Genomic DNA, 25,423 nt, shown 5'->3' on the forward strand with positions numbered 1-25,423 from the left:
ACAAGAGACCCTGAAGGAAGCACTAAACATGGAAAGGAACAACCGGTACCAGCCATTGCAAAAACATGTCAAAATGTAAAGACCATCGAGGCTAGGAAGAAACTGCATCAACTAACGAGCAAAATAACCAGTTAATATCATAATGGCAGGATCAAGTTCACACATAACAATCTTAACCTTAAATGTAAATGGACTAAATGCTCCAATTAAAAGACACAGACTGGCAAACTGGATAAAGAGTCAAGACCCATCAGTCTGCTGTATTCAGGAGACCCATCTCACACGCAGAGACATACATAGGCTCAAAATAAAGGGATGGAGGAAGATTTACCAAGCAAATGGAGAACAAAAAAAAAGCAGGGGTTGCAATACTAGTCTCTGATAAAACAGACTTTAAACCATCAAAGATCAAAAGAGACAAAGAAGGCCATTACATAATGGTAAAGGGATCAATACAACAGGAAGAGCTAACTATCCTAAATATATATGCACCCAATACAGGAGCACCCAGATTCATAAAGCAAGTCCTTAGAGTCTTACAAAGAGACTTAGACTCCCATACAATAATAATGGGAGACTTCAACACTCCACTGTCAACATTAGACAGATCAACGAGACAGAAAGTTAACTAGGATATCCAGGAATTGAACTCATCTCTGCAGCAAGCAGACTTAATAGACATCTATAGAACTCTCCACCCCAAATCAACAGAATATACATTCTTCTCAGCACCACATCGTACTTACTCCAAAATTGACCATGTAATTGGAAGTAAAGCACTCCTCAGCAAATGTACAAGAACAGAAATTATAACAAACTGTCTCTCAGACCACAGTGCAATCAAACTAGAACTCGGGACTAAGAAACTCAATCAAAACCGCTCAACTACATGGAAACTGAATAACCTGCTCCTGAATGACTACTGGGTACATAACGAAATGAAGGCAGAAATAAAGATGTTCTTTGAAACCAATGAGAACAAAGATACAACATACCAGAATCTCTGGGACACATTTAAAGCAGTGTGTAGAGGGAAATTTATAGCACTAAATGCCCACAAGAGAAAGCAGGAAAGATCTAAAATTGACACTCTAACATCGCAATTAAAAGAACTAGAGAAGCAAGAGCAAACACATTCGAAAGCTAGCAGAAGGCAAGAAATAACTAAGATCAGAGCAGAACTGAAGGAGATAGAGACACAAAAAACCCTCCAAAAAATTAATGAATCCAGGAGTTGGTTTTTTGAAAAGATCAACAAAATTGATAGACCACTAGCAAGACTAATAAAGAAGAAAAGAGAGAAGAATCAAATCGACGCAATTAAAAATGATCAAGGGGATATCACCACCGACCCCACAGAAATACAAACTACCATCAGAGAATACTATAAACACCTCTACGCAAATAAACTGGAAAATCTAGAAGAAATGGATAATTTCCTGGACACTTACACTCTTCCACGACTAAACCAGGAAGAAGTTGAATCCCTGAATAGACCAATAGCAGGCTCTGAAATTGAGGCAATAATTAATAGCCTACCAACCAAAAAAAGTCCAGGACCAGATGCATTCACAGCTGAATTCTACCAGAGGTACAAGGAGGAGTTGGTACCATTCCTTCTGAAACTTTTCCAATCAATAGAAAAAGAGGGAATCCTCCCTAACTCATTTTATGAGGCCAACATCATCCTGATACCAAAGCCTGGCAGAGACACAACAAAAAAAGAGAATTTTAGACCAATATCCCTGATGAACATCGATGCAAAAATCCTCAATAAAATACTGGCAAACCGGATTCAGCAACACATCAAAAAGCTTATCCACCATGATCAAGTGGGCTTCATCCCTGGGATGCAAGGCTGGTTCAACATTCGCAAATCAATAAACATAATCCAGCATATAAACAGAACCAAAGACAAGAACCACATGATTATCTCAATTGATGCAGAAAAGGCTTTTGACAAAATTCACCAGCCCTTCATGCTAAAAAAGCTCAATAAATTCGGTATTGATGGAACATACCTCAAAATAATAAGAGCTATTTATGACAAACCCACAGCCAATATCATACTGAATGGGCAAAAACTGGAAACATTCCCTTTGAAAACTGGCACAAGACAGGGATGCCCTCTCTCACCACTCCTATTCAACATAGTGTTGGAAGTTCTGGCTAGGGCAATTAGGGAAGAGAAAGAAATCAAGGGTATTCAGTTAGGAAAAGAAGAAATCAAATTGTCCCTCTTTGCAGATGACATGATTGTATATTTAGAAAACCCCATTGTCTCAGCCCAAAATCTCCTTAAGCTGATAAGCAACTTCAGCAAAGTCTCAGGATACAAAATCAATGTGCAAAAATCACAAGCATTCTTATACACCAGTAACAGACAAACAGAGAGCCAAATCAGGAATGAACTGCCATTCACAATTGCTTCAAAGAGAATAAAATACCTAGGAATCCAACTTACAAGGGATGTAAAGGACCTCTTCAAGGAGAACTACAAACCACTGCTCAGTGAAATAAAAGAGGACACAAATAAATGGAAGAACATACCATGCTCATGGATAGGAAGAATCAATATCATGAAAATGGCCATATTGCCCAAGGTAATTTATAGATTCAACGCCATCCCCATCAAGCTACCAATGAGTTTCTTCACAGAATTGGAAAAAAACTGCTTTAAAGTTCATATGGAACCAAAAAAGAGCCCGCATCTCCAAGACAATCCTAAGTCAAAAGAACAAAGCTGGAGGCATCACGCTACCTGACTTCAAACTATACTACAAGGCTACAGTAACCAAAACAGCATGGTACTGGTACCAAAACAGAGCTATCGACCAATGGAACAGAACAGAGTCCTCAGAAATAATACCACACATCTACAGCCAACTGATCTTTGACAAACCTGAGAGAAACAAGAAATGGGGAAAGGACTCCCTATTTAATAAATGGTGCTGGGAAAATTGGCTAGCCATAAGTAGAAAGCTGAAACTGGATCCTTTCCTCACTCCTTATACGAATATTAATTCAAGATGGATTAGAGACTTAAATGTTAGACCTAATATCATAAAAATCCTAGAGGAAAACCTAGGTAGTACCATTCAGGACATAGGCATGGGCAAAGACTTCATGTCTAAAACACCAAAATCAACGGCAGCAAAAGCCAAAATTGACAAATGGGATCTAATTAAACTAAAGAGCTTCTGCACAGCAAAAGAAACTACCATCAGAGTGAACAGGCAACCTACAGAATGGGAGAAAATTTTTGCAATCTACTCATCTGACAAAGGGCTAATATCCAGAACCTACAAAGAACTCAAACAAATTTACAAGAAAAAAACAAACAACCCCATCAAAAAGTGGGCAAAGGATATGAACAGACATTTCTCAAAAGAAGACATTCATACAGCCAACAGACACATGAAAAAATGCTCATCATCACTGGCCATCAGAGAAATGCAAATCAAAACCACAATGAGATACCATCTCACACCAGTTAGAATGGCGATCATTAAAAAGTCAGGAAACAACAGGTGCTGGAGAGGATGTGGAGAAATAGGAACACTTTTACACTGTTGGTGGGATTGTAAACTAGTTCAACTATTATGGAAAACAGTATGGCGATTCCTCAAGGATCTAGAACTAGATGTACCATATGACCCAGCCATCCCATTACTGGGTATATACCCAAAGGATTATAAATTACGCTGCTATAAAGACACATGCACACGTATGTTTATTGCGGCACTATTCACAATAGCAAAGACTTGGAATCAACCCAAATGTCCATTGGTGACAGATTGGATTAAGAAAATGTGGCACATATACACCATGGAATACTATGCAGCCATAAAAAAGGATGAGTTTGTGTCCTTTGTAGGGACATGGATGCAGCTGGAAACCATCATTCTTAGCAAACTATCACAAGAACAGAAAACCAAACACCGCATGTTCTCACTCATAGGTGGGAACTGAGCAATGAGATCACTTGGACTCGGGAAGGGGAACATCACACACCGGGGCCTATCATGGGGAGGGGGGAGGGGGGAGGGATTGCATTGGGAGTTATACCTGATGTAAATGACGAGTTGATGGGTGCTGACGAGTTGATGGGTGCAGCACACCAACATGGCACAAGTATGCATATGTAACAAACCTGCACGTTATGCACATGTACCCTAGAACTTAAAGTATAATAATAATAAATAAAAAAAAAAAAACAAGTTTTGCTTAGAAGACACCTAACTCCAAAATTATCCCCAAAGTCTGCAACTTTCAGGCTAAAATGCTAAATAATAAATATTAGTTATCATTATAAAAAAGAATACAATTCAATAGGAAATTTAATTTCTATCATTTCCCCCAACGTTCATTAATACAATTTATTGAGCATATTATTATCATTCATCTTGATTCTCTCACAATGTTGCTTAGGAATGATGTACAATGTTAAACGTAAGACTTTTAAGGAGGCCACATCAGAATCATTGGGTCGGCCTTTTCAATGCTATAGATTTCTACAACCCACTTTTTCCACCTCCCTTCCAAGATTCATACAACTCTCTCCCACTTAGAGGACCTGTCTTTGCAAGCCAACATTACTAATATTGGTAGACCTAATCATTTTTGCTTTGCTAACATGAAAAAGTTGAGACCTAAACGCAGCATGGTATTTAGAAAAAGCTATAAAGTCTGACCCAAAAGCAAACCTACCTAATTATGCTGTGTACAATTATCTAACTGCTCAGTCTCAATTTTCCCATAAAAACAAAAGAATAATATCTCCCTGTTGCAGATAGTCTTTCAGCATATTTAACACAGTCAAAATATATCATTTAAGGTAGATTTGCTTTTCTAGTGTAAAAGAAAAAAAAAACAGGGCTTAGATGTCCCACTTCTGCATTCTTTTTAGCCATCCAGGTTTGCCTAATACATCTGAACTTTGAGTAAAAATGCTATCTATTATAAAACAGGAAGGGCATATCTCTCCTGCTTACTACACAGGGATGCAGTGGGTATCCAATGAGATGAGATGTGCAATTTTTAAAAATATTGCAATAAAATGTTTACTACTATATTATGGAAGTGTTAACTGCAAGTCAGTTTGACCTGCAATGTTGGATTTTCTTCTCATAATAATCCTTTGAAAACTAAAATGTTTATATTTTCTCAAAAAAAGCATGTTCTCTTCAGGTGAGTTAAGAGAAAAGCACTACATATAACGGGGGTGGGAGGAACTAAAGAGAATCTCTGGAACAGTGGATAAAAGTGACAGGTATTCAGGCTGACTTCCATCAGTTCATTATTTTTGCTTATATGGTATGACAAAGATTTTATGTAATTATAGATGCAAAGAATATTCAAACTTCATCATCATCTCACAAACTGTCACAGTGAACACAGAGCCCATCGTATTCAATGGCAGCTCTTCTGTGACATGTTGATAAAATGCGTGGCTTACAAGCAATGACAGAGAAGCTCAGCCCTGCTCACACCCCTGCCCCACTCCAGTCATTAAATTACTTCCACGTATTTAATCACTTTTTTCTAACGTGACTATGTAATTGCATGCTTAAACTTAACCTCATCACAAATTATTTACTCAGATTAAAATATTTTCAGTGAATTTATTTTTATTGTTCAAAATAAATATTCTATTTGGCATTTCACTGAATTCCCTAGCAACAACAACGACAACAAAACATATGTTTCTAGGTTTGCTGAATTGCTTAATAAATCAAATTTAAGTTATACTTATTTTCTGCAAATATTCAATATGCAATTACTTGATCTCCCTTAGATTTATTTTAAAAAATAGTTGTTTTTAAAACATATATTAAAGAAGAGAAGACTACCATTATTAGGGCATATTAAGTGTAGATAAAAAGTTCTTAAATACTCTTAGAAAATAACTACTGGGCAACTTACTGAATATTTTAGCTGTTTGACTATTCAGTATTCCATTCGCTGAGGAAAACACATTTGGGTTAGTTGAGGTAATCACTAATGTAGCAAGGACTGGGGCTTTGTGTTGTTTCCAGCTGCTGCCTAAGCCAATGTTGAAATATTTGCATCAGAAGGCAGATAATCCTTATTACTTACATAATAAATAACATAAATTACATGATAAGGATTATCTGCCTTTTGCCATCCTCTATTAAATGTATTATTATTTAATATGGATGACCATTTCTCTATAGAGTTCTTGAAATATCCACTGCTTTCGTTATAATTTTGGTCTCTTTTCACAATAAATAACTTTATCAATTGTTTCATTTATATTAAGAGGATCTTCAAAATGTTTGACAATATTTGTTAAACACTTTGTTCATTTAAGTATATAAAATTATACCTGTATGTCCTATTTTTCACAATTTGCCATTGACTTATTTAATCTAATTACAATGATCAAACATTATAATTATTTCTTTATACAAGGATTAATAACCAGTTCACTTAACTGTATATGAAAAGCTTTAATTATTGAAACTAGACCAAATATTCTAAATTTGAAAATCACCTTTATCCTATCACAGCATTCTTCTTTTCCACTTAACTTGATTGTACACATTTCTCTTCGTTTTTTTTTTTTTTTTTTTTTTTTTTTTTAAGACATAGTTTTGCTCTTGTCACACAGGTTGGAGTGCAATGTCACAATCTCGGCTCACTGCAACCTCTACCTCCTGGGTTCAAGCGATCTTCCTGTCTCAGCCTCCCAGGTAGCTGGGATTAAAGGCATGCCCTAGCATGCCCGACTAATTTTGTATTTTTAGTAGAGACAGGGTTTCACCATGTTGGCCAGGCTGGTCTTGAACTCCTAACCTCAGGTGATCCACCCAACTCAGCCTTCCAAAGTACTGGGATTACAGGCATGAGCCTCTGTGCCCAGCTTCTCTTCATTTTTCTAGATTTTATCTTAGCTGAATTTGTAAGAAACACTTTCTATAAATCATAAATTACATGGATACATGTTAAAATTTTCATGCTTATGGTTTCCCTAAGCATACACAAAGCAATTTTTATACTTCCATGTGGAAGCAGGGAGAGAGAAGGAGAGAATATGTGTGCATCTCCGTGTGTGTGTGTGTGTGTGTGTGTGTGCGTGTGACAATGAGATTTCAGTTTATGATAATATGCAGGAAGAGAAGGACGGTTAGTCTGTCAAGTTTCCAACATGAGAAGTCAAAGTGAATCACAAATCACAAGTTTGTTGGAAGAGGATGTATAAAAATTGATTTGCTTTAAAGAGAGTTAACACAGGTAGTTACTCCCAATTAGCATAAACCTAATTATTTAAGGTATTTTTTAACTACAGTCAATGCACTTATAATTATCAACTCTGTCCCCCCCTTTCTTTTTTTATCCCACCTTCACTATCACATTGTGAATTACCACTCAGTGGGAAAAAAAAAAAAAATCAAAATTCCCAGTTAGATGACACTGTAAAAAGCCTTAAAGAAAGAACTACAATTAACTCTGCAATTTACTATTTACCTAAATAGAGAAAGTGTATGTGTATGTGTTTGCATACGAAAAACATGTAGTGAATACAGTAATTCAAGTTCATTGTATTTGCACATACAGCTTTCCAACAGCCATGAGCTATGCTAGAAATTTGAGAATCCAGCCTATGGGTCTGTAAATGAAATCAGTAAAGGGTGGCATATAATATTTAATTGAAACACTTACTGTGGAAGGATTGAAGAATATTGATTGTCCATTCATCTGTTAATCCTCCTGCTTTTGTTATCTGGATACATTTGAGTTGATTTGAAGATTCTCTTGATTCAATCCAACAAATCATATCTTCATAATAAATAAAATCCAGAGCATGAATTTCATTTCCATTGACTGAGCTTAGAGTTGCCATTTTACTTCCATTAAGATAGAAAATTTCAATTGTTTCAAAATTTGCGATTAATAGTATAGGTGGTCTATCTGTAGGTTCTGGAATAAAATAGAAAAAGAAGTAAATTCAGTAAGAGTCATGATTATTTTACAGCTTTGCATTAGTTATTGAAAGCTATTTTCTATACTTTTAATAAATTCATAAAATAAAAATTTTCTTATAAAAATACTTTGTCATATGTATACTTCACTAAAAAAAAAATTCTGCAGAACATTTGTATTCGTTATTTCCTTAGTCATAATGTATTGTCTAAATATGAGGACATGTCATTTACTTCTATTGCTAGTAAGTAAAGGAAGTGGTATGAATTGTGTTTCTAGAAATGATGATGAACCTAGACTGACCTCTCCATACTGTTTTGCAGGTTACCTTCATGAGCAAGGTAATGTTTTTTTGAGTTGAATGTATGAGATCAGAAACAGATTCTCTGGAGGAGAAAACGCAAAGTTCATAAGCTTATACAAAGAGTGCACCTGTGACTTTGACCTCATTGGCTCCTTGACCAACCCCAAGAGCCAAACAATCACACTTTCTCTTAGTGACTAGATAGTGATTACTGAGCCAGTTCCTTCCACATCCATTTTCTATAGTCAGAAAAATAAGATTCTAGGTGGAAAATAAGATTCTAGATTAAAAATAAACTTCTTTAATACCAGTTTTTTAAACAATGCAGCTTTGCTAGTATTAGGACTGAGTTTTTGATGAACATATACTAATTTCTCAGAGTTTCAATAGCATATTTAAAGGTAACAGTAAAATCTGATAGAAATTTAGTGTTGATAGAGTTTAGCTACACAATCACATTCAGAGTAACTTTTCTACTAATTAAGAAATAGGTGGAAATCTTTAATTCAACTGCATCTAATGCATCGGTAAATCCCTTTGACCATGAAGTCAAACCTATCAGACATCTACCACTTCTCAGTAACTACTGCTACTGTCCTGCCATTATCACTCACCTAGACTATTTCAAAGTTTTCTGCCTGGTTTCCCTTTTTCCATCTACGCCCTCCTCATCTTTACAATATCCCAACACACCAGCCCGAGTTATACCATTAAAATGCTAAAGCAGATAAGGTCAGTTCTTCACTCAGTCCCTCAAAGGGCTCCTATTTTAACTAGAGCAAAATTCAAAGCCCTTATAATGATCCATAAAACTCTACTTGATCTGTATATTCATTACCTCTTTAATCTCATTTCCTTCTTCTCCTTACTACTCTTACTCTTGTTCGTCTCACTCCAGACACACTGCACTTCTTACTGTTCCTTGAACAAGCCAGGCAAGCTGCCACCTCAGAGGGGCTTCTCACTTCCTGGAATGATCATTTATCAATTACTGGAATGGCTTACTTGCTCACCTCTTTTAGGTCGTTATGCAAATGTCATCTTACTGGTGAGGTGTCTCTTAGAACTTTATCTTCTAAAAATTTTAAGACCCTACACTTTCTATACACCTTCTATTTCTTTCTTATTCACCAAACACAGTATGTTTTATGTACTTTTCTGATTATTTATTTTACTTCTGTTTTACCTCTAGCATCTAGAGAAAAAGCCTAGAGCTTAGTGATCATTCAATACCAGTTTTCTGAATAAATAAAAAGGACACATGGAATTCTCACACAGAAGACTTCTTTCGAAACATCTCATGAAATGCAACAAAAATAATTTGTTTATTTAAACTATGAAGGGAATTCAGATTATGAATAGCTATTCAGAAAATTTCATAAATATCATTTGACCACTCTGTAAGAAACTGAAGCTGAGCACTGTAAAGGTAGGGCAAAAGCAAGAGCCTATACTATAACTAACGTAAGTAACTAAGTCTAAAGTTTTGAAGCAATATTATTTAGTGGCCTTTTCTTGTTTGTTTGTTTCTGGTGTGGGTCAGGATATCAGGCACTTGTGTTTCTCTCAAATAGAAGAGCCCTCCAGCGAATATGATTTGGGGCCTCCCCTCACAGGCTTAAAGAAATCCTATCATGCATTGGAATTTTTATCCCCATCATGCCAGATCCCTATTAACTTCAACAGGGGTGGTGCCAAGTTCAAGAGGCCAAAGAAGAGACACAAGTAGCAAAAAAAAAAAAAAAAAAAAAATACATTTAGGGAAACTTACACACAGAGACAGTCCAGTAGCAGCAGACTGGATGAACCACTACCACTTGTGAAAAGCACGCAGCTTATATAGCACGTTCCCTTAGCACATTCCCCCCACCGCCCTGCCCCGCCCCACCACCTGCAACCTCCACGTGGCAACCTTCCTTTCTTAGATTGTTATTTCTATCATGTGCACCTGCCATACAGGGTACGCTTAAGTTACATTATTGTTGTCAAATGCATCTGCCATAAACCTCTCCTCCCCCAAGAAATTCTCTCAAGTCATAGGATTCCTGTCTGCCTTTAATAAGACTTTAAACATTTTTTATACATAATAACAACAAAACAATAAAACAAACAAAAATAAACCAAGAAAGTCTCAAGTAAGTAGCACAACAGTTTTTTCCCAATGGAGAAAATAGACTTATCCTGGACTACCTGAGTATAAGCCCACAACAAAAATGTTCTTACAAATGCTAAGATCATTTCCACACACAAAAAAGTTCTCTCAGAAGCATCAGTAGAATTGTGAATCCTCTCTGCTTAACATAACCTCATCAATTGACCATATCTGAGCCTGGTTAGCTAGTCAGCTTCTCTCCTAATCTCTTAAATCTATCTTGAACTGTGTTTCACTTGCCCTCATCATTCCTAAATGTGGGGATCTAGACTTAGTCTCCCCTCTACTCTTACTTTTGTCACTTTACTGTTGACCTTAGGACTCTTGAAACCTGTTGGATCATCAATTTCTCAGGTGATAGTAAAATCTTAGATGGGTGTGTAATCAGGTTAACAAAGATAGGCTGACAATGTCAGTCCTTAGTGTCTTCATTTGACAACTGAAATGACCTTTAGTGAAACTACTTCTCACTCAAAATGACCTACTATGGAAAGCATCCTTGCTGCAAAGTTTTATGCATAATCCAGATTTAGACAGCCATTTTTTTGGCTAGTTACTGGTCAGTAAACTTTTGTATGTCATAAACATTCTTTGAAGAGAGGCTGGAATATAAAGGAGTGCTGAGATTCCCCTGAGAAACTGAGATGGAAATGGGTTCATGGTTAACACAGGCAATGCTTATTTGACAAAATTAGTCAACTTATTTGGTTTTGGTAGCTGCTTGTTGAGTCAGTCAGTTAATTGTTTTAGTGAAAAACACAACCACTAATTCTAAAGTCAGGTGCTTCATAATCTAACAGGGTTTGATTTAATAATGGTGACTTTAAAAAATCAAAGGACACACTGGAGGAAGGATACCTACAACATAAGTTGTGAATGCTTTATTTAAATAATCTTCATTGGTCTTTGCTAATTATTAACTGTGGTTTACTGCTTGAGACAGAAGGTCAAATATGGAGGAAGGAAGCCACTGAAACACAAGAACCCACAAAAATCCTCAAGGTCTAAGGATCCAATTCTTTCAGTGTATTTCAAGTTGAAAGCTAGCATAGCCCTGGCAAATATGTAATCTAGTTCTACCTGCACTGCATCTAATCTCTGTTGTGCATTGTTACCACATGCCAGTTGAAGAGCACTAGCTTGGGTAATATGGATACAAGACTGACCAGAATAGATGTGATGCTCTTATTGGTTGTCATCCTTAGTCAATGGACAGTTTTCCCAAAAGAACACTTGAAAAGCACATTAGATAACTTCAGTCAAAGCGATACCTGCATCAACACTTAGTGAGAGGTAATGAACATTAATCTTCCACATAGAAGATACTGAAGCACAAACAAGCACTCGGTTGACATTTTAACTTAGAGAACCAAGACGTTGGTTGGATAAGCACCTATGGCAGGTTGTCAACTGATTCACGGTAGAGGAGAAAAATTGTCCTCATACTCCTCACCACTCCTTGTATGTTGACAGACCTGAAAACGTTTCTCTCTCCTGTGATGGAGAATTGTATTTGTGTTCTGTATGATCAAAAAATGATTTGATTTTTTCAGTAATGTATTTGTATTCATTAGTGCCACAACCTTTGAAGACTGATTCCAAAATTGTGAATTGAAAAGAGGAACTTGGAAATGTGGAAATGCTTATTTGACCAGGTTCATAAAAATACCTATTTAAATTCCAAGTCAATATAACCATGTCCTTGAAAGCCTATTCTTATCCTCTCACAGTCAAAAGTACACTAAAAGTGGATTTTTTTACTTATAATAATATGATTTTGATATGTAATTTGTGCTAAATAAATGTTTTCAGTGTGTATAAAAACTTGTCATTTTTAAGGTTTCATTTAAACCTCCAGTTCTTCTATTCAATTATAAGAATATTAATTTGGCTAGTTTCCTTCTAAGTGATTGAAGTAATGAATTCAGATACTAACAAATAATTATGTAACTAACAAATATATGTATACAATAAATGTATATATAAATATATATAATCTAGTTGTTCTATATTTTAATTTTCCTTAATTAAATCTGTAACTGTATATGTAAGCAATTATCTCCACTAAATGAAGTTCCCAGTATGTGCACAGCAATATTTCTGAAGTCAAAGATGAAAATAATTCCAGTTTTAACTGAATAAAAGGTTGAATAATGACTCGCATACAAAGAATATAAAATGGAGAGTCAGACTAATGTTGTGAGAAAACAGAAAATTGTAATCTATACAACACAAAGAATTGGTTTTAAGCCAGTAATGAACTTCAAAGATTGAAAGAGGATTTTTTTCAGATTTACTCTTATTTTATCATTTACAAATTATATAAAGGCTGTAAAAATAAGGAAAATGGGTATGCAGTTAGAAATGAGAAGACTAAGAACTTCTAATCAAAATCGTTAAAACTTATGTAAGGAGTGAATTACTAATATATGAAACAAAATGCAGGCAATCTGTAAAAGGGCTATTTATTTATTTATTTTTATTTTATTTTTTTGATGTGTGTGTGTGTGAGGGAGTCTCGATCCATCACCTAGTCCAGAATGCAGTGGCATGACCTCAGCTCACTGCAACCTCCACCTCCCCGACTCAAGCCATTCTACTGCCTCAGTCTCCTGAGTAGCTGGGACTACAGACATGCACCATCATGCTTGACTAATTTTTGTATTTTTAGTAGAGATGGGGTTTCACCATGTTGGCCAGGCTAGTCTCGAACTCCAGACCTCAGGTGATCTGCCCGCCTCGGCCTCCCAAAGTACTGGGATTACAGGCATGAGCCACTGTGCCCAGCCAAAAGGGCTAATTTAAAAAAAAAAACTTATAAAATTATGCAAAGAACAGAAAAAGTTAAATATGTAATATTAGGAGAAAATTATGTAGTTTAAAAAGGAGAGATACAGAATCATGGTGTGGAGAAAAAAGAGAGAGAAAGTATTACCGTATTCAAATACATAATAAATTGTTGATCAAAGTCAACCAACCAAACTGAAAATGTGAATCAAGTTAATATCATATAAGTGAAAAAAAGATATAGCATTGAAATATTTTCTTTTTCAAAACTTACTGGCCATATTGATTTCTCCCTGTTTTCATTCCTTAACTATTTTTAATGAAAAAAAATCTCTTTACCAAAATGAATAATATTCAGAATAATGACATATTGTCATACACCAGAAGAATCTATTCTATCACATTTTATTATAAAAATAATATATAGCTGGGCATGGTTGCTCATGCCTGTAATCCCAGCACTTTGGGAGGCCGAGGTGGGTGGATCACCTGAGGTTGGGAGTTCGAGACCAGCCTGACCAACATGGAGAAATCCTGTCTCTACTAAAAATACAAAATTAGCCAGGCATGGTGGCACACGCCTGTAATCCCAGCTACTAGGGAGGCTGAGGCAGGAGATTCATTTGAACCTGGAAGATGGAGGTTGCGGTGAGCTGAGATCATGCCATTGCACTCCAGCGTGGGCAACAAGAGCAAAACTCTGCCTCAAAAAAAAAATAATAATAATATATAAATCAAATGTGGGAAAATGAAAATGCATTAACAACTGTATTGGACTGAGCAAAAAAATGAATATTGCTATAATTTATCTTAGCACTACCTTTTATCATCACAATATATTTATGCTGAAGTATTCTTTGGGTAGACATTTTAATTAATTAATTTATTTATCTAGTATTTATAGATCTCAGCATTAACTGGGATCTGAAAGAGATCGGTAAGACAGTCTGCCTTCAAGAAAGATATAATCAAGTAGAAAGTTTAAGATATCTGCAAAGAACTGTATTTTTATAATTAGGTATGACATCTTTCATAAAAGATGTATAGTTTCATTGAGTTTCAAAGAATGGCTAGATATGTCTGTTTAGTGGAAGCACAAGTTTCCTGATGGTGATGGTATTTGGTCTCAGCCTTGCCTTAATGGCAGAATAAGAATTCAATATGTAGAGATGGATAAAAGAACGTCAAGCAAAAGAAACAGCTTTGATAGAAGTACAGATGTGTGAAAGATTTGAATATGTTGAGGAGAGATTGATCTCAGTTTTTCAGTTTTCTGCAAGGTACAACATGCATAACTAGTGGAGTATTTCATAATGACACTAATAATAGATACTGTTTTCTGAGCATATTTTAGGAGCTAGATACTGTAATACATAGTTCACATTTATTAGCTTATTGTATATGCACAATATCCCTTTGATTCGGCTAATATTTACCACATTTTAATATTAATAACTCACTTAAGTTAATATAGCTGTTAAGTGAAAATAACTGAGTTCAAATTTATAGAGTTTTGTAGTAGCTGACCAAATAGGTTAAGGACAAATTGTACAGGCTATTGAATGTCAAGATAATGAACTATTTTTAATTTTGGCTGCAATGGGAAACCAGAGTTAATTGTAGAAATACAGTATAATGTGATCAAAACTATGCTTTAAGAAGATCAAGTCTAAAATAATATGTAAGATATTGTTTGGGTGGGTAAAATATAGTGAGAAAGATAGTAGAATACAGTGAGAAGTATACATTTCCCACTCAACTTTCCAAATTGTATGTTTTTGCTTTTATTTCGGGGGGTTATTTATTGAAATTGACATAAATTTGTATGTCTTTATAGTGTACAACATGATGTTTTGAAGTATACATATATTGTGGAATAGTTAAACCTATGTAATTGACATATGCATTACCTCACATAGTTACCATTTCTGTAGTAGGAACATTTAATATCCCTTCTCTTAGCATTATGTTAAATGAAATAAGCCAGTCATAGAAAGACAAGTACCACATATCTCACTCATGTGGAATCTAAAAATGATGATCTCATAGAAATAGAGAGTAGAATGTTTGTTACCAGAAGCTAAGGCATTTGGGGGATCAGGTTGGGGAGATGTTAGACAAAGTATGCAAAACTACAGGTAGGAGGAATTAAATAGATCTGTTTTCCAGCATGGTAACTATAGTTAATGATAACATGTTGGATTATTTTAAAATGTTCTTGCTTTTATTTATAAATGGTAGAGTATAATTTTACTTTTTAACTGGTAGAGTATAATTCATGTCAGAAGTATAATTCATGTGTACATTAAGGTAAAATGGAAATGTCTTACTTACACACTGCCTTGAAATCTAGAGTGAAGTTGGAAAGGAGTTAAGAGAATGGAAAAGATATCTTTGTTCCTGTTTAGATTCATGCATTGCAGAAATGAAGAACGGCCATATGTGGCAACATTCCTACTGGAAGCAGAGGTCATTAGGAAAAATGTAAGCCCCACAGAATTCTCAGAGTTTTCCCTAAGTAAACCTCTTCTATGGTCCTCCAAACTAGATTCTACATGTCACATAGAGAATGGCATTAATTTCATTTGTTTTTATAAAGAAAGTAACCCAAAATTATGAAAAACTTGGGGACATAGGTAGCAGATATCTGAATTACTGAACATAGAAATGCCATTTTAATTTCTCAGAAGCTAGGTGATAAGAAACTAAAGTAGGAAGTGCTGAGATCTTAAGTAGAAATAGGTTGATGTAATATAGCAGAAGTTCAAAATTACAGTTATTATTGTATTGTGAACAACAAGTGGCATGAAGTCAAGGATTATTTGGAAATTTTAGGTGTGGGTGATGGGGAGAAAAGATATCATTAAAATAAACAGTAAGGGAAGAAAGTAGAATCAGTTTTTAGAAAATATGATGAGTTCAGTATTGGCACATTAGTCCAAGTTTTTTATCTTGTTTTGTTTTGTGTTCTAGATATATATATATATATCTATATATAGATATATATATATATAGATATATCTATATATATCTATATATATATATATCTATATATATATATATATATATATATATATAGAGAGAGAGAGAGAGAGAGAGAGAGAGAGAGAGAGAGAGACAGGGTCTCTCAGTCTGCCCAGGCTGGTCTCAAACTCCTGGTCTCAAGCAATCCTCCTTCACTTGGCCTCCCAAAGATCCAGGACTATAGGCATGAACCACTGTGCCAAACCTGTGCTTTTTAATCTTGTCTTTGGCATTGGAAAAACTCACCCATGTAAACTACTGATGAACCTGAATTAACCATAAACCTTAAAACAATTTAGTCACTTTGCTATTTAGACTTTAGTAGTGAAATACTGGTGCCTTCATTTAGAGAATATTTCAACTTGAAATGTGATAATTGAGAAGCAATGCAATATATTGTTTTCTGGAAGAACACCCATTTTATAAGCACAACAAAAGACAATAACATCATCCCCTCCCCAGCACAAACGTATCTTTTCATTTTGCAGATTGGCGGCTCACACAGTTTCCCTGTTTTGCAGAGAGCTGGTCTAACCAAACCAAGGAGGTACTGCTCTATTATCTGAAAGTCTTTACTTGGCACATGGCAAGTGTTTAATACATGAATGGAACGTGGAGGACTGTTTGAATATGAACTCCCCAATGTTTTTTAAAGAGACTTTACTGAATTAATACATTGTAAAATAATGATGTATTTCAGTAAATACAATAAAATAAATAATGCAGTTATTTTAATCAGAAAAAATAATGAAAGAAGTGTCATTGATAACCGTTGAAAGTTTGTAAGTAAATCTCAAAATTTTAGAATATAATTCATTCAAATTTTAGATTATTACATGAATATTAGAACTAGCAGACAGTCTAGTGATGGTCAGTTTACATTAGTTACTGAGAAGTGGCTAATGGCAGCTTTAAAATCTCCTAGTCACCTTTCTAATTGTAGCCAGCGGAAAATACTTAAGCTACAGAAAAATATTTTCTCTACTCAGACTTCTTTCTCTATGTTATAGATTAGTAACATTTGAGTTCAAAATGTAATAGGTATTGACTCATTTGAAAATTGCTTCTAAGTAACTCCTATTTGTAAAGTAAGTTCAGTTTCAAAACATGAGTCCTTAAAAGAGCCACATTTAACATGGCCCCTAAAAGGGAAATACTGCCTCGGTATGTGAATATTTATTATCCATTCAGCAAATATTTATTGAGCCTGGCTAGCTTCTGCGGGGTCTAGATGCTAGCAATACAACAGTGAACAAAACCAACAAAACCTTTGCTTTTACAGAGCTTACATTTTAGTACATAAAACAGACAATAAGCAAGTAGACGAACACTAATATTATTTGGCAGTGATACATTCTATGAAAGTGAGTAAAGCATAGGAGTAATGGGGATGAGAGCTGATCCTTAGAGAGGGTAATCTAATTCGGAATATATTTACAAGTTAGAAACAAAGGTTTTGAGAAAAAAGAGTGTAGTGAAGGATGAATCCAATATTTTGGCCTAAATAATTAGGTGAATGTTGGAAACCTTACCAAGATGAAAAACTGAAGAAAGCATTATTAGGAGAGAAAATCAAAAATTGATAGAGTTTGATATTTCTGTTAAACATCCAAATGGAGATATTGAATATATAATCGGATCTGTGAGTCTGGAGTTCAACAGTCATCATAACTGGTGATAAAAACTGGGGAGTGTCAGTCTCTTGATATTTTTTAAAGCCATGGCAGAGGGTTTTTAAGGCCATGATACAGGAGGAAAGGTCCTAGAAAATCAATAAAAAGAAGATGTCTAAAGGACTGAACGCTGAATCATGCCTAAAATATTGGCAAAATGAAGATAATAAAGCAAGGTAAACTGAGAAAAAATGCCCAGTAAGGCAAGAGCAAAATTTCAAGATTGTGCTGCTCTAAGAGGTAAAGTCTTCAAGGAGACAATTGTCAGTTGTGTGCTTAAGACCAATAGTTAACTAATGAGGCAACAGGAGGTCACTGAAGACCTTGGCAATAGATGTGAGTGATAAGAATAGTGTATGATTCACTGAAGGGGATTCAAGAGCAGAGCAAAGGAAAGTGGAAAAGGAACAACACTCCATTGAGTTTTTCTGCGCAGGGAAAAGAAAAATGGAGAAGTAGCCGGATAGGAATATAGGTTTAAAGGAAGTTGTTTTGCATCATCTTTGCAACACGCTTGTATGTTGGTGAGAATGACCTAAGAGAAAAGAAAATATCAGCTATTCAAGAAATAAAGAGGACAATTATATGAGTCGAGTCCTCGAACAGGTGAGAGAAGATAGGATCCGTGTAAATTTGCAGGATTGACCTTTAATAGGAGAAAAGTCAGTTTGTTTTCTAATTTAAATAAGAGTAAGATGGGGTGATTAGTTCTAGATTCAAATAGACTAGTAGAGTTAATGGAGTTTGGGTGAGAAAATTCTCTTTTAATTGCTTATATTTTCTCAAGGAAATATGAAAAAAGATCGTCACCTTACAATAACGAGAAGGGAGGAAGATGTACGAAACTCATCATCTAGTAATGGAAAAAAGTAAAGGTCATTTAATATATTTCACTGTTGTCTGACAAGGATTTAAATATAAAACTTATAAATAAGATCACTAATTTCTACTTTGCTATTATAGAGATTAAGTACTCTAAGTAACCAATCATTCTGATGTGCCAAACTTCTAGCTACTTTATCAGCTATGTTCTTTGTAACTTGATGTTCTAAACATCCAAAGAGTACTAAGATATAATTTAATAATTTGGTCAGGATTATATTTCGTGGGAGGCATAGACAGCGGCTGTGTGAGTCCTAAAAGAAATACACACGTTTAAAAATGAAATCAATGCAACAGGTTTTCTCGTCTCAAGACTAAAATGACGTTAGGCAGCCTGATTAGGGGAAATATGCAGAATATTAGTTATCTCTGTCAAAGGCAATTGTGTTCTCCAGGGGAAGGAGTGCCCAAAGGGCATTCTCTAACTGCTTTTATTACCCCAGATTTTTTTCAATCCCTGTTGATTGCAACTGATACAGAGAATGCCTTGAAGACTCTGAAAAATCAATTTTTTTCTTATAAAAATGTCAACATTATTCTGTCTACTCGAATTTTAAGGTTTTTTCCCCCTGAGGATTTCAATAGTGATATACTTTTATATTTTTCCCAAGTAAAGCAACAGAAAAGTATATACTTATATACATTCTTGCCTCATCTATTTAACCATTTGTAATTTTTATAAATTTAAATGTGTTTCTTTCCTTTTTATTTTCATTAGCATATCCAATTTTAAGATAGAAAACAAGAGTTAATTGTAGAGGGTGATATAATTTCTCTCACATTCTAAATTGAGGATTTAATCAATAATTTGATAGCTTGTCTACAAAAAGTTATAAAAAGCGTGATAGAAATTTCTGCCTATCTGTTGTGCCATTTATAAAAGTAAAGTTTATTGACTGTCACACCCAGAGCCCATAAATACAGCCATGTAATTTTTCATACTCAAACACAGAAGTTCTCAGCTAGATTGCAATAAAAATATGTTATGAAGAAAATGGAAGACATGGTTTTTTTTCCCTGTCTGATATTTTCTTAGACTAAGGGTAAATGAAAGGTGTCATGACACATAAAACACCATGGTTATGACTCTGCTATCAATCTTGCAACTTTGTTTCTGGAAAAAAGATTAAAAATATCAAGAAAGGTGCTAGACTGTGAAGATGATATCCCCTAGCATAAAAACAAAAACCAAAACCAACATAGAATAATAATGAGGAGATTGTGTACCCCAGCACTGACATACTCATTAACAGTGTTTGGAGAGGGAAAAAGAAGCGTGTTGTATCATTTGGATAATAAAAATTCCATCAGAAATCCTTGCCCTGCCCTGCCGTGAAATGTGATTTCTAACTGAATGATCAGCCAGAAAAGATGTAGAGTAAAAATACTCCATAAAATAGAGAAATAGTTTAATGGCCAGGCTACCCATCTGGGATTCCAAAGGCAGACTGGGAAGCTCTAGAATTTCCGTAGTACAGAGGCTTATTCAGTATAGTGTGATTGCAGATAGGGAAGCTTGTCCTCCAGCTGTATTTTAGCAGCAAGCACACAGCTTTTACTAGGATTGCATGTTTATTGGAGAGGGGAGAGGTCCTTGGTGGAGAGGACACACTTAGGAAACTACTATTTGATGACAACACTATACCGAAGCTATAGTTAGCCCTGAGTAACAGGACAAAACTGGCCAAATACTCTATTCTCCTTTGAACTTCTTGCAAACTTCTGACTCTGCTTTACCCTCATTCTGCTTCTTAAATTTTCTAGAAATTTCTAAAGCATCCAGCAAACATTTGTCAAGCACATACTCTGCTTCAGGCATTGAACTCTTTTTTTGCTACTTACTCTTTACCACAGTGTTCCTAATTTCACACATGCATATGCAACAGTAAAGAACAATAAATTTGTATTACCAGGCTGGTGCTGGTGATTAGGCTCACACCTAGCCAATAGGTCTCATGCGCTATCATGCCATCAAGTGTTATTGGCAGTTATGGCTCAATGAAATAATAAATTATACAGGAATTAGAACTTTTGACTATCTAAAATATAATTAAAAAAAAAAAAAACCCTAAATGGTGAATCTTCACATATCTGTCATTCTACAAGAAGCCATTCTTAGCCAATGGTATACTGAAACAGATCTTATTTACTAGTCTCATAAGTTGTTTTAATTATTAAGACTTAATATGTTACCCTTCCTAAGAATAGATCTTAATATGAGATGCTTTAATAAAAGGCAAGGGAGTAGTCTTTTAATAGCTGAATTTCAGGCATTACTAAGTGTCTGATAAGAGGATGATACTATGTGGCAGAGAATTATTCCCTCACTGTACAGACACCTGCCCATTCTCCCACACACAGAATCAGTCCTGGCAGCAAACCATGGGTAAATTCTCCGCCTCCCCCGCCAAAAAAATTTAAACTTATGTTAGTAGATGTTAAATCACCCCTAGAGTTTTAAAGTAAGAGCCATAGGAAGTTATATTTCGTTTATTTTCTCTCTCTCTTTTCTCTTTTTAAGAATCATAGCAGAGAAAACAGCAAACTATATGAAAATGTTCCCTCCCCAACACTGTCTAGAAATATGCTTCCATTGATTATACAGGGACTATGATCCCTATTCTTACAACTAAGAGTTTCATTGCCTCAGTAGTCTTCTGTTTGGTTCCCCGCCCACGCCCCCCAAATCAATGAACTGCAAATATAAGCTGTAATAGAATTCTGAAAGAATTCTGAAGTTTTTTTTTTTTTTTTTTTTTTTTTTTTTTTTTTTTTAAATAGGCTCTCTATTCTCACTGCTCCAATTACTCCATGGCAAAGAGGTACACTCTCCTAGGGCACCATTTGGTGCACTGACTATAGAGTGATGATCATAAAATTAGTGTTCTTTATTTTACTATTGCTTCAGTGCAATCAGTAGAGCCCTAGAGGTTCAGGAGAATTTGTATGCTGGAGTAAGTCCCTGCCTTCAGTGAGTGATTAGGACACTGAAAAGTACAGTCCAATGAGTCTGAATTTATTAGGAGTAAAATTGCCAACAGTTCATAAGTAAACACCATTTACTATTACTTTTACTGTCACAGGTTCTACATGAGCCTGCTTTCAGCCCCAAGTTTTCACATTCAATACATATTTTATATCAAATTCAATAAAATCAATTAAAAGAAAGTCAAATTTTAAAAATGTTTTTATTTTCATATTTGACAAGTCATTACTACAACTCTGTTTTCAAAAAAATATATCAAAATATGCAAAAAGTTTTACTGGGTACCTAAACATGGTTATTTTTTACTTTTTTTTTTTTTTTTTTCACATGACAAGTCCTAACGTTTAATTAGAAAAATAGCTAGCTTTTGTGTGGGTGTGGTGGCTCACACCTGTAATCTCAGCACTTTGGTAGGGCATGGCAGGAGGATGGTTAAAGCCAGGAGTTCAAGACCAGCCTGGGCAACATAGAGATACCCTGTGTGTACAAAAAATTTTAAAATTAGCTGAGCATGGTAGTTCATGCCTGTGGTCTCAGCTACTCAAAGGCTGAGGTGGGAAAATGGCATAAGTCCAGAAGTTTGAGGCTACAGTGAGCTATGATCATGCCACTGCATACCAGCCTGAGCAATACAGTGAGACTACATCTCTTAAAAGAAAATAAATAAATAAATAAACAAACATTAATTACTAGTTTTTTAATGTATGTTCTATTACAAAGTAACAAATGCTCTCTCATAAAATTTATAGTCTTATATGTCTCCTATATAAAACTATTCAATTATGCATATTTAAGTTAAAATCACTTTAAAAAATATGTTTCAGACTTTTCTTTTGGAAATTAGTTTTTTTAAGATAAAAAACATATAGTATCAAGTGTTAAATTGTACTAGATTACCATTGAAAGTCCTCTCAACTCTGAAACAATTTATTCTTTATTTCATTAGTCAGAGTCAATCTTACTAAGTGTAGAAAGGAGAGAATTTGTCTGCATTACATGAATTAATAGGAATGAAAAGGCCTCCTGCCTAACATTAATCTCTTCCCCCATCTGTTGTAGTGTCTAAAATCTCCTCCTTTCAATACAGTTATTTCTTAAAGACGCTCTTAAGGCTTATGAATTTTACTTGGGTTCAGATATTATATTACAAAGGAGGAATAATCAATTAACTTACATTAATTTACCTAATTACGATCTATTGTCTTCAAAATAAGACCCCACTGGTAAGCTCTGGGGTGAACATTTACGAAGAGACCATGATATTGTTCTATGTTGCACTAGTGCAGCACCTTTAGCGGTCGCTTCCCAGCCCATTAACTCTGCCTCTCTCTGCCATCTCATAAAGGGCTATTTCTCAGGAACTTTTAAATTCATCTATCATCTTGTACTGTCTTTGCAGAAGCATCTTCTTGGGTCTAGTTCTAGCTTTCCATTACATCACTTTGGCTTGATATTTTTATAGTATTCTTTCTTTCTAAAACCGGGAGATCTTTTCCACATATCCATTGTCTTGGGATAGGCCATTCGGACCTTCCCTTGTTTTCCACACTGTCCAGCTGCTGAGAGCCCTGGAACCCTCGTTTGTCGTGGAGGGAAAGTTAGGTTCTGGAGTCCAATAGGGTTGAATTATAAGAAAAAGAAGAGTAAAGAGAGGCCAATCTCAGCAGCCAGGCAACTGAAAAAAGGACTGGCAGAGCTTTAAGATGAACCTGGCTTAATTTATAATTTTTTTTCTAGCACTTGTCAGATATAGCCACATTACTGTGTAATAAAACTACCATAAAAATTTTAAACCTGATTGCATTAACTGGAATTACATATAACTGAAGCCGAAAGTATCGTCTGGTTCACTTGCCATAAATATGAGAAAACTAAAGCCAAACAGGCAGTTTTTCTCTTAAAGTGTACAAATACATTGGTTCAAATATCCATGCGACCTTTAGAACACGCCAGTGTTTGTTATAGACTTATGCTCATGCTAGCAACTCCTTTTCCTTAAACTATAAACCACAGCAACCTTCCCATGGTAACTATGTATTTTTCAAATTTTGTAAGCTCACAATGTCATCAAGCTAAAGACCTAGAGGTGAAGAAATTTATGTATTCCATTATCAATTCTAGAGTCATCAAATTTCCTTGATGTAGTAGGACATTATTATGTTCCATCCTTTTCTGGTTGCATTCTATTATTGTAAGATAACCTATCTATGTAGAAAAAGAGGATGTGCTTCCTTTATAGGGTTTATTACATTACGCTCTCTCTGTGTAGCAATATTGTGTGGTTCAATAGAAACATCAAATAACAAGCCTTCCACTTCTTTAGTTCATCAATATTTTAAATCAGAACTCTGGGTGGTGGCAAAAAGGAAAAACATAACCTGACCTAATTTTTCTCAAGGATTGCCTTATTTCAACTAGGGCTTCATAAATCAAGTCAGTAATTCAAAGAAGTAAACTAAAAAAGGAAAAGAGTGTTTTGCTGTTGTTGATATTTTGTAGAGATATATGTTTTCTAAATAATTAACCACACTATCTCTGGGAAATCATTGAAATTTTAACAAGAGGTTATGTGTAAAGAGAAACAATGGCAGCTTGCTGAGCTAGTCCAGTCTTTTGCCCAGTGTGGTTTCAGAAAAGAAATTTCATGCTTAATTTACCAGTTTTTAACAAGGGAGGGTGAGGGCACCCATTCATTCATCAATACATCATAATTTGAAAATGCCTGATATGGAACTACATTTGGAGGAAGTTAGAAGAAGCCAGATGGAATATTCTGCATAGTATTTCTTTATATTATTCCCAAGCTAATTCAGTCCATAAAATCATTAGCATTATCTTATTGTGACTAAGGCATCTCAAAGCTGTTTCATTAGCCAATCAACAATACTTAACTGATTGTTTACTTACTGAGTAGGCTGAAAACTGTGTAGAAACTACAGGCTTTATTTGCAGGTTAGCAGTAAAAGGCAGTTTTGAAACTTGAAATATAAACACTTAAGAGTGGAGCACTCATTTTAGTAATTTCAATTAGCAAGACAAGTTTTTTTTTTCCTTTTCCTTTTTTCCATCCCGCCCTCCTTTCTTCCTTCTTCCCCTTTTTTTCCCACAAATATTTATTGAGTACCTATATGTTCTAGGCAATCATCAGTACTGAATAAATATCAGTAAACAAATTCAACAAGTTCTGTACTGTCATAATGCTTACATTATTCTGGAGAAATCATCTGATAAACATACATAATGAATTAATTTCAAGTGGTAATGCTATAAAGAAAATAAAACTGGGAAATTATATAGTGATAGAGTAGGTATGCATAAATAACACTGGAAAATAACATCATGATGTAGAGGCTATATACCATGAAATAGAATGGACTGGGAAGGTCACTCTGAATATTGACCTGAGACTCAAGTGATAAGGAGGCTACATTAATGTGAATATCACAGGAAAAAGCATTACAGGCAGATAAAAAAGCAACACGGTTGAAGAAGGTCAAGGACATAGGTGTGCTGGCATTGATGATGAAACAATAGCAGTGGAAGATCAGACACTGGAAAGGGAAATGATACCAGGCCATTAGGCGCATTAGAGATCCTGTGAGGAGTTTAGGTTTTATTTTCAAGGTGAGTGAAAGTTATTGGGAGATTTGAAGCAAAAGAACAACATG

The 25,423-nt window shown here is 35.0% G+C and overlaps 1 protein-coding gene across 3 annotated transcripts in view; it reads right to left on the reverse strand.

Annotated features, from left to right (window-relative positions):
• LRP1B (LDL receptor related protein 1B) overlaps window positions 1–25,423 on the reverse strand; it is a 1,954,889-nt gene that overhangs the window by 1,006,537 nt on the left and 922,929 nt on the right. For all 3 annotated transcript variants that reach the window (XR_012421093.1, XM_005573071.4, XM_015433154.3), the window contains exon 6: window positions 7,687–7,944. Coding sequence is in view for 2 of the 3 variants with exons in the window: in XM_005573071.4 (XP_005573128.4) it covers window positions 7,687–7,944 (258 nt within the window). In the remaining variant the exon portion in view is untranslated. The remainder of the gene's footprint in view (window positions 1–7,686; window positions 7,945–25,423) is intronic.

Source organism: Macaca fascicularis, chromosome 12 (genome assembly GCF_037993035.2).
Source record: "Macaca fascicularis isolate 582-1 chromosome 12, T2T-MFA8v1.1".
Lineage (NCBI taxonomy): Eukaryota > Metazoa > Chordata > Mammalia > Primates > Cercopithecidae > Macaca > Macaca fascicularis.